This window comes from Hipposideros armiger, unplaced genomic scaffold (genome assembly GCF_001890085.2).
Source record: "Hipposideros armiger isolate ML-2016 unplaced genomic scaffold, ASM189008v1 scaffold_476, whole genome shotgun sequence".
Classification (NCBI taxonomy): domain Eukaryota; kingdom Metazoa; phylum Chordata; class Mammalia; order Chiroptera; family Hipposideridae; genus Hipposideros; species Hipposideros armiger.
Genome location: NW_017731826.1, coordinates 1,073,248 through 1,085,140, shown reverse-complemented (window position 1 = coordinate 1,085,140; position 11,893 = coordinate 1,073,248). Strand labels below are relative to the sequence as shown.

The 11,893-nt window shown below is 45.4% G+C and overlaps 1 protein-coding gene across 3 annotated transcripts; it reads left to right on the top strand.

Annotated features, from left to right (window-relative positions):
• The first annotated feature begins 5,691 nt into the window (after positions 1-5,691).
• Positions 5,692-10,386, top strand: ZNF32 (zinc finger protein 32). 3 transcript variants are annotated; one of them, XM_019666590.1, is made up of 3 exons: positions 5,692-5,795; positions 8,149-8,288; positions 9,472-10,386. In XM_019666590.1, exons 2-3 carry the CDS (start codon positions 8,219-8,221, stop codon positions 10,221-10,223), a joined length of 822 nt encoding a protein of 273 aa, XP_019522135.1. In that variant the 5' UTR covers positions 5,692-5,795; positions 8,149-8,218; the 3' UTR covers positions 10,224-10,386. The 3 variants fall into 3 exon arrangements, with proteins under 3 accessions (XP_019522135.1, XP_019522134.1, XP_019522136.1); XM_019666589.1 differs by lacking the exon at positions 5,692-5,795 and adding an exon at positions 5,802-6,091 and having other exon boundaries at positions 9,472-10,385; XM_019666591.1 differs by lacking the exon at positions 5,692-5,795 and adding an exon at positions 6,127-8,006 and having other exon boundaries at positions 9,472-10,385.
• Positions 10,387-11,893: the final 1,507 nt, after the last annotated feature.

Sequence of the window (11,893 nt, the reverse complement as noted above, 5' to 3'; positions counted from 1 at the left end):
CTCACTTGAGCCTTGGTGTCCAGAGTGTTTATTTGGGCTCCATCATACAGACATGATTAATTGTCCACATGGTTGATTTCAGTCTCCAGTCTCCAGCCCCTCTCTAGGTCAACTGATAGATACCTTGTGACCCACTGCCCCCACCCTACATCACATTGTTACTACCTGGAGTGCCCAGATCCCATCCTAAGACTATCTAGTGTGGCAGCCTGCACCCTAAATCACATTTTTAGACTATCTAGTGGGACTCAAAGCTCCCAGGCAAATGAAGACAGTTCCCATGGCATTGCAAGGGCTTAGAGATCACCTCCCAGCAACCGAGGATTGGGATCAGACCTTTTTTGTTGGGGCGGGGGATGGAAAAGTTAAATTCTTTACTACACAGTCATAAAAATCAATTGTATTGTTCTGGAATATGGTTAAAGCTTTTAAACTATCAACAGCATCTTCCACTTATTTTAAAATAAAAATCATTATTTTTTTACTTCAGTTATAGTAAATAAAAAGAAAGCTAATTTTTAAGTTTTGATTAGAAAAGAAAATGAATAAGAAGGAAAAAATGAAAATGGGGAGGCAGATTTTTTGTATGTTCCTACATTTATCTTGCATTTTAACATCATTACTACCAAACTGGAGAAATCCTACAGGTCCCTGGATAATGCCCTAATGGGTGAGGGCAGGTCCCATTCAACAGGTGGGAGGCTGAAGGAAGAAACGCACAGCTAGTTACATGGTAGAGAAAAAGCAAGAATAAAAAACTGTCTAAACCTGCCCAAATAGCTTACCTAAGAATAAATTATTTAGATTTGAATAGTTGAGGAAGTTAAGAGGTTACAAAAGCAAAGATGCACTCGAGGCATCATTAAGGCCAAATTATCAGTATCCTGAATTTACACATCAGGTAAGAATCATGAGATCAAACACAAAACATGTTTGTTCAAGGGGACAGAAGCAGCCGAAGAGCACAGGAATGGCTTATCCAAGGAAAGCCCAGGGCGATTTCAAGCTCTGAGAAATAGCTGGCAAGTCAAGACACACTTGGATGGCTCTAACCCAGGGTTCAAGACAATTGTCCCAAAGCCCAGGTCCTATTCTTTCTGGTGGCCCAGCTACTTGAGCCTAGCCACTGAGCAGGATGTGCCTGAGATAAGGCCAGCTTTCTGCCAAGCACTGGCCTCCATGATGGACATAGTGGGATGGTTTCAGAGGGAAGATTGGTGAGTTCAGTGAATGCACAGAGTAGTGGGATGTACGAGGTGTGATCAAAATATATGGTGAATGTTTTTTTTTTAATTACAGTAAAAAACATATTGCCATTAATCCCCTTCAAAATACTCTCCCTCGGGCCGGCCAAGTGGCGCGATGGTTAAGAACTAGCTTGGGATGCCAGAGGGCCCCGGTTTGGATCCCACATATGAGGGCCAGTGACACTGCCCTCCACAGCTAAGATGCTGAACAACAGCTCGACCTGGAGCTGGGTTGCCATGAGTCGCCGGCGACGGCGTAGGCTGCAGCCCCTGCTGCAGTGGGTTGCCATGGGCTACCGTATGTAGCCAGCAGCCAGCGTGAGTGGCCAGCAGCCGCGTGAGTGGCTGTCCAGAAGCCGGCGATGGATCTGCCTCACCCGGGAAGAGCGCAAAGATGGTGCTAACTTGGGCCAGTGAAGCAACGTCCTCCTCAACTAGACTGAAGAACAAAAGGACAGCAACTTGTCTGTTCCCCTTCCCCAAATTCCCCAGCACTGTTCCCATCCCCCCAATTCCCCAATAAAAATCTTTTGGGAAAAAAATACTCTCCCTCAATCTAAAAAACTGAATGGGCGAGGAAAGTGAACGGAGGTGGTCTCAGAGATGTGGGGGTGCAGCTGATGGCTGTTGGGTGGGGGGGATGGGGATGAGGGAGAGAGGGAGGGGGCTGGACAGCATAAATACGCAGCTGCAGTGTTGCCATGGGGACATGGGGGACAATTCAAGGAATATAATTGATAATGTTGTGAATATTTTGTAGGGTGTCAGGTGGTCACATGTCTTCCATCATGGATGGGGAAGAGGCTTGATCACTGCACTGTACACCTGAAGCTGATGTTGTATAATATTGTATGTCCACTGTCCACTATAAAGTGAATATATATATATATGGTCATGGGACATGGAGTATAGTGTGGGAGTGGAGTCAAGGGATTTGTAATAGATATGTATGATATTGGGGGGAAATGGGGCAGCAGATTGGGGGAGTGGGGTTGTCACTCCGAGGGGTAAAAAGTATAACTATTGCACTGTGTTGTACAGTTGAAACTAATTCTAAAAAATGTGTATTTCATAATAAAAAATAATTTAATAAAAAAATACTCTCCCTCACTTCCTACACTTATACCATCATTCTTGCCACTTTTTGAAGTAGTTCTGGAAGTCCTTCTGAGAGTGTTTTTAATTGTGTTGTTGTGGCTGCCTTGATGTCCTGAATCAATTCAAAACGTTTACCTTACATGGTCATTTAGACTTAGGGGAAGAGCCATAAGTCGCACAGTGCCAGACCCGGTGAATAAAGTGGATGAGGACACACCGTAATATTTTGTATTGTTGTTGTTTGTAATAGTAATTTTTTAAAAAAGATTTTATTGGGGAATTGGGGGAGGGGAACAGCATTGGGAAATCAGGGAAGGAGAACAGACAGCTCTTCAGTCTAGTTGTGGAGAACACTGCTTCACTGGCCCATGTTGGTATTATGATCATTGCACTCTTCCTGGCTGAGGCAGTCGGTCACTGGTCATTGGACAGCAGCTCACATTGGCTCACAGCAACTCTTGCCAGCTGCCGGCCGCTCTTGCCAGCTGCCGGCCGCTCGTGCCAGCTGCCGGCCACTCACAGTAGCTCAAGGCAACCCACTGCAGCAGGGGCTGCAGCCTATGCCATCGCTGGCCACTCATGGCAGCCCAGCTCCAGGTTGAGCTGTTGTACACAATCTTAGCATGTGGGAACCAAACCGGCAGCCCTGCTGCTCAGAGCTCACGCTCCCAAGCCAACTCTTAACCAACTGAGCCACTCAGCCAGCCCCGTAATGTTTTCATTTGACAGAAATTGCCGTAAGCAATGTGTGACAGGGAATGTTGTCATAATGGAGTGTGAAACCATTTGCCCATTTCTTAGGCTGTTTTCTATGCACGTCGGTTTTTTTGTTTGTTTTGTTTTTAGCTGAGCCATCCTGCCACCTGTTGGCAGCTCAGCGGCAGCTCAGTGGCAGCTCAGCTCAAGCCGGGAATCGAACCGGCGATCCTGTGCTCAGAGATCGCACTCTTGAGTGAGCTTTTAACCAACTGAGCCACTCAGCTGGCCCGTTGCACATCATTTCTTAAATGCTCTTCAAGTAACATCAAAATGATGTCCAATGTGTTTTTTGACCTTGATGGAATTGTGCGAGCAGAGTTTGTACCCAGGAACACTATGGTGAACTCTGAATATATTATAAGGGTTTATTGAATTATCTGTCATTCCCAAAAGTTTTTAAATGCATGTGAAGTGGGGAAATCATTCTTCGGCAATTTTTCAAATTCACTCTGCTGCCACCCTCACCCTGCTCCCCTGCATTCTGTTGAGGGTGTGCCTTACAAGGCAGGTGGTGGTTGAGGACTGGGCCCCATGTAGGATCTGGGTAAAGACTGCTAAATGTGTCTAGGGAGCATTGGTTTCATCACCTCCAATTCTAACCACTTTCTCCCACACTTTGCATTCAATGTGTCGACTTTCCTGAGACTCTGTAAAAATTTATTGAGATTTAAGTGAGAAAAGTGACTTTAGCTCCTCTTTAGAGCCACCTTTTTGTACAAAGCTTTGTCATCTACTTTCACAATGGGATCTAAAACTTTTCTTAATGTCCACAGCTGATCCTGACCTCAACAGAGCCCATATGTCCAAGAGTGACTTCTATGCACATGATACTGTTTATCAGCAGAAGAACCGACTGTGGGCCCTGCTGATCTAGAAGGAAAGAAAGCGAATGGTGATTGCACCCTACCCCTTTCTCTGTCTGACTCTAGAACGAATGACAGGAGGCACCATAGAAAGTTTTGCAGTCATGCTGAGGGGCTTGTCAGGAGGTGGGGACTTCAGAGCACTTTCTACTACACACTCAGGGATTTCTCTGTGAGATGGCTGCTGGCCCAGGGTTTGAGGCAGGTGGTGTGTTTGTCTTCTCAACTAGCTCCCTCACTAGGACAAGGGAGTGTTATCTTGTTCACATTTGTGTCCCCAATACCCAGCACAGTACCTGGCACTCAAAATGGGCTTAGCACATACATGTTAAATGAGCTTAAGTAATGATGTGTTATTAGTAATAGCAATAACTAACATTTAGGAATCAGCTTATTACTTAAACTTATGTTTTTGGATACTGTATGAAATTAAATTGTTTTGTTTTAACAGATGAGTGGCTTTTGGCTAGAGGACTAGGACAAGGAAGAGGAAGTGTTCGTTCTGAATACGTTAACATTCTTCATTCAAAAGGATACACCAGTGTCCAAGTGGGAGCTCTGCAGGCAGGGATCCCAGAGAGGACACAGCAGGAGAGCTCCAGGATGCTGGGAAAGGGGAGAAAGCCCCAGACAACAGCGGCTTCAGCCATGAGGAACTGTAACACCACTCTCTGGTCCCAATTACCTCTTGGGAAAGCCAGAATGATACAAAAGTGCATGTGAAGGAGGCTAAGGGAATTTAAGAGAGCCTTTATCTATCTCATGGACGTTCAAAAGCAACCTTGCCTCCTCCCAGTATCAAGCTACAGGGCCAAGGACTTGACTGCCTTTTTTTTTGTGACTCTTCAAAGAAGCCCCACGAAGTACAGCTCTTGCTCCATGTACTGAGTGATTTTCAGGGCTTACAATTTCTCAATGTTCCAGTCACGTCTTCAGTTACGAAGAAAAATCTAATTTGTTATCCTAGAAAATACTGTTTTCTCTCCACAATTCATTGGGTACATACAGAACGATTTTTTCTGGGTTCACTCACAAACTTGCTTTTGTTCTGAGGGAACAGGATAGGGGATCGCCTGGCCTGTACCCTGGCCCTTCCAAGAAGCCTTTACCTGGTCCCTGTCACCATCACCTTACCCTATCCTGGGCTCCCTACCAGGTAAGAAGCCAGTCCAGAGTCCCTCACATAGTCAGTGGTGGAGCCGACATGCAAATTTGCAAGACAATTGCAAATCCTGCTCTCCTACCCTTATCGGGTGTGAATTCTTACCAAAGGGAACGGCAGGGAAGAGCTCTCCAACAGACTGAAGCATCCTCCTCCCAGTCCCTCGAAATTCTTCTGCGGTGTTCCAAATTCTTTCCCCACAGTCTCTGCTTGAAATATTTGCTCCATGCTTCAGAGCCATAATTACAGAATACGTAGTCGGCTCGTGCAGCGGCTCAACGCATAACCCCTAAGCACCCAAGGCTTTATCAACCGACTTCTCCCCAAGATTTTGTTTCCTTCCGCGGTGCCTCTCAAAACCCTAGACTCCCGAGTTCCTGGTTCAGCGGACAGCTTCACCAGGATGCCCCATTCTCCCCGGTTCTTAGTCTGCAGACTAATCCGCGCCTCAGGCTGGGCGCCGCTATGAGGAGGCCTGAGGGCGGCTGGGCGCGCTGTCGAACTACGTTTCCCACAGTGCTCCGGAAAGCCGGGGCCGCCAAGGCCCGGGACCTGGAGGGCGGGCCCGCGCGGAGCCTCCTGGGAATTGTAGTTTGGTCTGCTCGCGCCGGCGCTGCTGCGGGCTCGGCGCCGGCCTTTGTCTATCTGCGGGCGCGCGCCGCTGTGGTGAGTGAGGCTGCCGGCCGGGTCAGTGCACCCAGGCGAGTCGGGGCCATGCCAGCATGCCGCCGTTCCCGGGCACTCCGCGCCCCCCCGCCCCCCCAGCCCTGAGCAGGCCGCGCCGGCCCGGTCGCCGAGGGAGGCCAGCCGTGAGGGGAGCGGTCTGCGGCCGGCAGAGAAGGGTCCAGCTGGCCCGGAGAGCGGGGTGCTGAGGTCCAGCACGCAGGGCAGGCCTGGGCGCCTGAGGCGGGAGGGAGAGTCGGCCCCGAGGAGCAGAGGCCCCTCCGACCGCAGCTCCGCAGGTCAGGGCATGTGGAAGGCCCCGCACCATGGAGACACGGGAGGGGGTGGCCATAGGCAGGTGTACCCCGGGCCTGCGGTGAGGGTTTCAGAAGACAGGGGACGTGCAGTCTTTCTAGGGAGGGTAAATGGGAGAAAGGACAAACCATTCCGGGTGGAGAATGGGAGAAAGCACGAATTGGATTCAGGCTTGTGGAGAAGATCACTCCTACCCAGAATCTCCTAATCTTGAAACTGTCCCCAGGAGGTTCCGAGATAGCCAAGTGACCTCCTCTTCCCATCCTCTTTTGAGGGCTTTCAACTTTAAGCCTTAAATCTGTGGGTCATGTCAGAGACCCTTCGGTTCTTTTATTCTCCCAGGAGCTACTTAATATGGCACTGTTATTAACCTATTTAGTAGGTGTGGAAATGGAGTCAGAGCTCTTTGGTTATTTGCCCAAGGTCACATGGGGGAGTGGGGAGCCAATGCAAAAATCTGAGTCTCTGCCTAATTCTGAACTTTTTTCCAAAGGATAAATAGACTTTCTGATAGGAAAAGCAATATTTTCTATTATAAAGCCACTTTCTCGAAAATCTTCAGGAAATTGATTCCTCAGACGCGATCTAGGGAGAAAAGTAAGACAATTTCCCTTTATTAATCAAGGAGTTCCTGAGACACAGCTGAGTTGTTACTTGTTGAAGATGTCACAGTATGTGGAGAGGCAGAGCTATAAATTCTACCCACGTGTTCTGACCAAATGATTTGCTGGATTCCCCAGGGACAGAGTGCAATTTCAGGCAAAAGGTGCCAGGTACTTTCCACTGACTCTTAGTGGATGTGCAGTTGTTGAGCAGTAACACCTTGAACTTCCAAATGAAAGTCCTGTAGTGTCCTGGCACTCTGATAGGGGATTCCTTTGTAGCCTGTACTCCAAATTGGAGGTGTCCTTCAAATAAGAGTTTAAAATTCCTCACCAGTCATCACAACAGGTAGCAGTGCAGTTTACAAGACCAGGTGTTAACAAAACAAAGAACTGTAGCATCACACTGCCATTTCATTAAATCAGGCGGCCAGTATTTGATGGAATATATTAGAGGGAAACAAAGATTATACACTGAACCACTGTATAAAATGTAAGAATTCAGTAATTAGGGTCCTGAAGTAAGAAGAGGATATTTTTTAAAAAGAAAAGAAAAAGATAATTGGGGTGAGAGGATTCCTAGGACTTAGAAGAGTAATAAAATCTGGTCAAGCCCTGTTCCATTCTGTTTCATTTTATAAGACTCTCTACCAGCTCTTTGATGAGGAACTAGAGAACTGTCTAGTGTAAGGGCATAGGCTGTGGATCCAGAAAATCCTGGATCTGAATCTTTTTTCCACCATGACTCCTTACTGGCTCTGAGAATTTGGGCAAGTTATTCACCCTAGTTGGAGTGCCTTGGGCTCGGTTTTAAAGTCCGAAGTAGGTCTTCCTTTTCTAAGTATTGACAAGCATTTACTGATACAGTTCCCTCAGAACTTGTATTCTCATATCTTGAAGAGTAGGAGAGGGGAGGGTCTGGGTCTGGAGCCTCCTAAGAATTGCTTACAGGTAACATGAGATCTCTTGCTCTGTCCTTATAACCTAGGGGGAACTGAAGAAGAGAGCTGGAGCCATTTCCATGATAGAACCAATCAAGAAGGCTGAAATGATGAGTTTTTTAGATTCTGAATTCCTTTGGAGGCTATCCAAAATAGCAGATGATTAGATGGGGGAAGGAAGCAGAAGATCCCAATCACATGCCTAGGCTAAGGAACAGCAGGAGTGACCATTATCTTGGGATTGGCAGGAAGGATGTGTGCTTATGTGTTCTCTACTTTTCCACCTCCTGCATCCTCCTGGGCTCATTTGTGTACGGTCATGGTATCTTTCAGCCCATTTTGCAGTTACAGTACAGGTGATTAATATTACATCAGGCAGTCCAGAGTTCCTCCATTTACTCATACCCCAAACTGGAGTTCCTACTGATTTTATCCTTTTCACTCATCAATTCTCCTGCCCTTTCCTGTTTTTCTTTGGTTGGTTTTTTTCCTCCTCAGGTACTCCAGAACAGCCCATGGAAGCATCATATGAAGAGGTGGTGATTAAGGTCATACAGCAGGAGTGGACATGTTTGGATTTCCAACAGCTACCCTGCTGGACTGTCATGGAAGATATGCCCAGAATGTAGCATTTTTCAGTGAGTGAGCCAGTTGATTGCTTGGGTACCCTCAGCTCACCATATTCAGTGCCCATGTCCTCAGCACTGGTCAGCAGGGTGAGGAAGCAAAGGAGACAGACATTCCTTTGGTGGAGCCCACCATCCCTGGGGGGTTACAGGGAAACCCTGCAAGCTGGAGTCAGAAATAACTGTAGAAACTGCAGAATAATCCTGATATGGAGGTGAACTTGCGGTAGTGTCTCAGAGAATGAGTAAGGAAGGGTAAGGTAGGGGAACAAAGAGAAAAACCTCCCTAGGATGACTCAAGAAAACTGTTAATAGGGATAAAATGGACCCATATGTAAAGGGCAGTAGAAGGTTCATATGCAAGGCAATATTGAAAAATTCAGATGCAATGTCAATATTTGCATAGGAAGTGTTTGAGAATAACTTCCAAAACAAAATTGATTTCATCATAGCTTAGTAGACTGAAATAGCATGAATTTTAAAGGGAAAATTCCTTGGATCAAATTCTGTAATTTTTCTGGTTCAATCTGTGGTATCAGACAAGTTTTTTCACTTCCTTGAACTCTAGGGTCTTCATCTGTAAAATGGGACAATAAACTCTATACTGCAGGGTTGAAGGGATTAGACATCTGAAGTGGATTTCTCATGAAGCTAATGAAATCTAAGTTTCAGGACCCTTCCTTTGTATTGGTCTCTTCAAGGCCCTGTCCCTACTTTTATATTTTTTTCTTAATGGAGTGCCTCCAACATTTTAAAGCTTTAGGCCCTACACAACCTGGATCCACACCTGTTTGGAGTCAGATAAAAATTGGGTTTGGGGTTTTATGTAATCCTGTATAATTTCCTTAACTCTTCTGAATCTGTTTTCTTATCTGTAAAAATGGAGGTATCTACCTCATAAGATTATTTGGGAGCCTAAATTAAACATACAGAGGCAGTTCACTGCTGTGGAGCATGCCTGTGTTTGAATCCCATCTCTATGCTTACCTACCTGCATGACCTTTGACAATCTCCCTATGCTCTCATTTCCTTATCTGTAGCAATCTCATAGGAATGTTTTCAGGATTAAATTATTTATGCAATGTTCACAGTATAATGCCTGGCACATAGTAAGCACTCAAAGCATTATTTCTTTTTCCCTCTTCTCACTCAGCATATTGCTGCATCTTACATGACTTCCCTCTCATTTTATCAGATGTGATGACAGAAGCCCACCACAAATATGATCACTCTGAGGCTACAGGATCCTCAAGCTGGGATTTCCAGAATTCTTTCAGAAGAGAGAAGCTGGAACAAAAATCGCCAGATTCTAAAACACTACAGGAAGATTCACCTGGAGTGAGACAGAGGGTCTATGAGTGCCAGGAATGTGGAAAATCCTTCAGGCAAAAGGGTAGTCTAACATTACATGAGAGAATCCACACTGGTCAAAAGCCCTTTGAGTGTGCCCATTGTGGAAAAAGCTTCAGGGCCAAAGGCAATCTTGTTACACATCAGCGAATACACACAGGCGAGAAGCCCTATCAGTGCAAGGAGTGTGGTAAAAGCTTTAGTCAACGAGGTAGTCTGGCTGTTCATGAAAGACTCCACACTGGACAGAAACCCTATGAGTGTGCTATTTGTCAGAGAAGCTTCAGGAATCAGAGTAACCTTGCTGTTCATAGAAGAGTTCACAGTGGTGAGAAGCCCTATAGATGTGATCAGTGTGGAAAAGCCTTCAGTCAGAAAGGAAGCTTAATTGTTCATATCAGAGTCCACACAGGCCTAAAACCCTATGCCTGCGCACAATGCAGGAAGAGTTTCCATACTAGGGGAAATTGCATCCTGCATGGCAAAATCCACACAGGAGAGACACCATATCTGTGTGGTCAATGTGGGAAAAGCTTCACTCAGAGAGGGAGCCTGGCCGTGCACCAGCGAAGTTGCCCACAAAGGCTCACCCTTTGACCTCTCTTTATGAATTAAGAGTACAAAATCCTCTGAGATCAAGCAGCCTATCCAATTCTATGGCATGATTGGAGACTCAGACCATCATTTGGTAGAGCAAACTGACTTTTCTCCTTTCCTCCAAATGAGTATGAAAAATAAATGTCGTCTTTATTATCATCATGTATGTTTCATAATTTCTTTCATTTTATTTTATCTCATTTCCCAAAATTTCTTCCATTAATCTAGTGCACACATGGAGATTGTTCTGTCTGTAGCAGATACATATTTAAAATTTTTAGTTGAAACCATCAGTAAAAAAAAAAAACAGCAGCCCCTTATCAATCCCAAGCTTCTTTTCTTCTCTACATATTCAAATTAATCTTGTTTTGCATTCAAGATCACCAGGCAGAATCCATAAGGCAAATCTAACTATTTTAATAATCCTCATTGAACATTGTATTACCTGGGTGATACACCTCCCCTCCCCCAATAATAAATTGCCCTACTAGCCTTTCTTTACAAAAGATTTCTTTTTAAGCCTGCAAAGATTTGGAGTCTATGCATTTGTGATTTACTTCAATCCTCCACTGCTAACTGGGGTAGAAATAATTTGCCTATAGCCAAAGAGAAGAAAACTAATTTTTTGAGAATCCTAAGCCTGTTATCATGCCCTCTATTAAACTGACATCTCTCCCTGGGAGACACAACATTCACTCCCTTTTTTGACAACAGTAGCAATATCTCAGGGTTGAGATCACTTAGAAAGGACATAAGTGTCCTTATTAACAAGCCCAGATTTGTAGTCAATAATGAAGCTCCAGTCCAACAACACTGTCCTCTTCCTCCTAAAACACACACACACAAATTTATAAAGATAATCCACTCATTTTTTTACCTATAGTGGATGAGATTTATAGAATATTGGAGAGAAGAAATTGGTTTGGGGGAAAATTCCTTTTTTTTAACCTTAGCCATCTCTAAATTTTCATGTTGAACATTTATGTAATTAAAATGATGAATGATAAGGACTTCTGGTCAAGATGGTGGAGTAGATAAATGCTGTGCTCACCTCCTCAGATGATCACATCAAAATTACAATAAAATTACAGAACAACCACTCTTGAGAACCACCTGAAGACTAGCTGAACAGAACTCCTATAACTAAATATAAAGAAGCCACTTCAAGACTGGTAGGAGGGGCAGTGATGCAAATAAGGCCTAGTCCCATACCCACATGTGGTGGTTAAGGATCGGGAAGGATATCTCAGCTGCAGAAGTCCTCCATGAGGAGTGAGGGGACCCAGGCCCACACTGGGATCCGCAGCCCAGAGCACTAGTGCCAACAATAGGAGTCCCCACAACTTCTGGCTGTGAAAAATCAGCGAAGATTCCATCTGGGTGAGACAAGAGGGCTGCTGTAGATGCAGATATCCTCCTAAAGGGCCAAAGAACAGACTCAATTGCTCATAAACACTAGCTCTAAGCTCTAGTAAAGGTACAGCAAAGTGTCAGGGATATATGGGGAGGAAGTAACTTATCTGGCTTCAGGGCAAGGGCTGGATGGGGCAGCTTTCTCTGGGACAGAATTCTGGCAGGCACTATGGTTCTATTGTTGAGTCCACCCCAAACACTGCCAGCAGTCGCAGGTGGAAGTGCTGGCAGGCGCCATTGTTCCTTTGTTGAGACCT

What these genes read in the sequence shown, in the direction of transcription:
- ZNF32 (XM_019666590.1), top strand. Translation starts at nt 8,219, where the DNA reads ATGTTTGGATTTCCAACAGCTACCCTGCTGGACTGTCATGGAAGATAT. An exon ending in CCAGAATGTAGCATTTTTCA is followed by an intron (nt 8,289 to 9,471) that starts GTGAGTGAGCCA and finishes TCATTTTATCAG; the next exon opens with ATGTGATGACAGAAGCCCAC.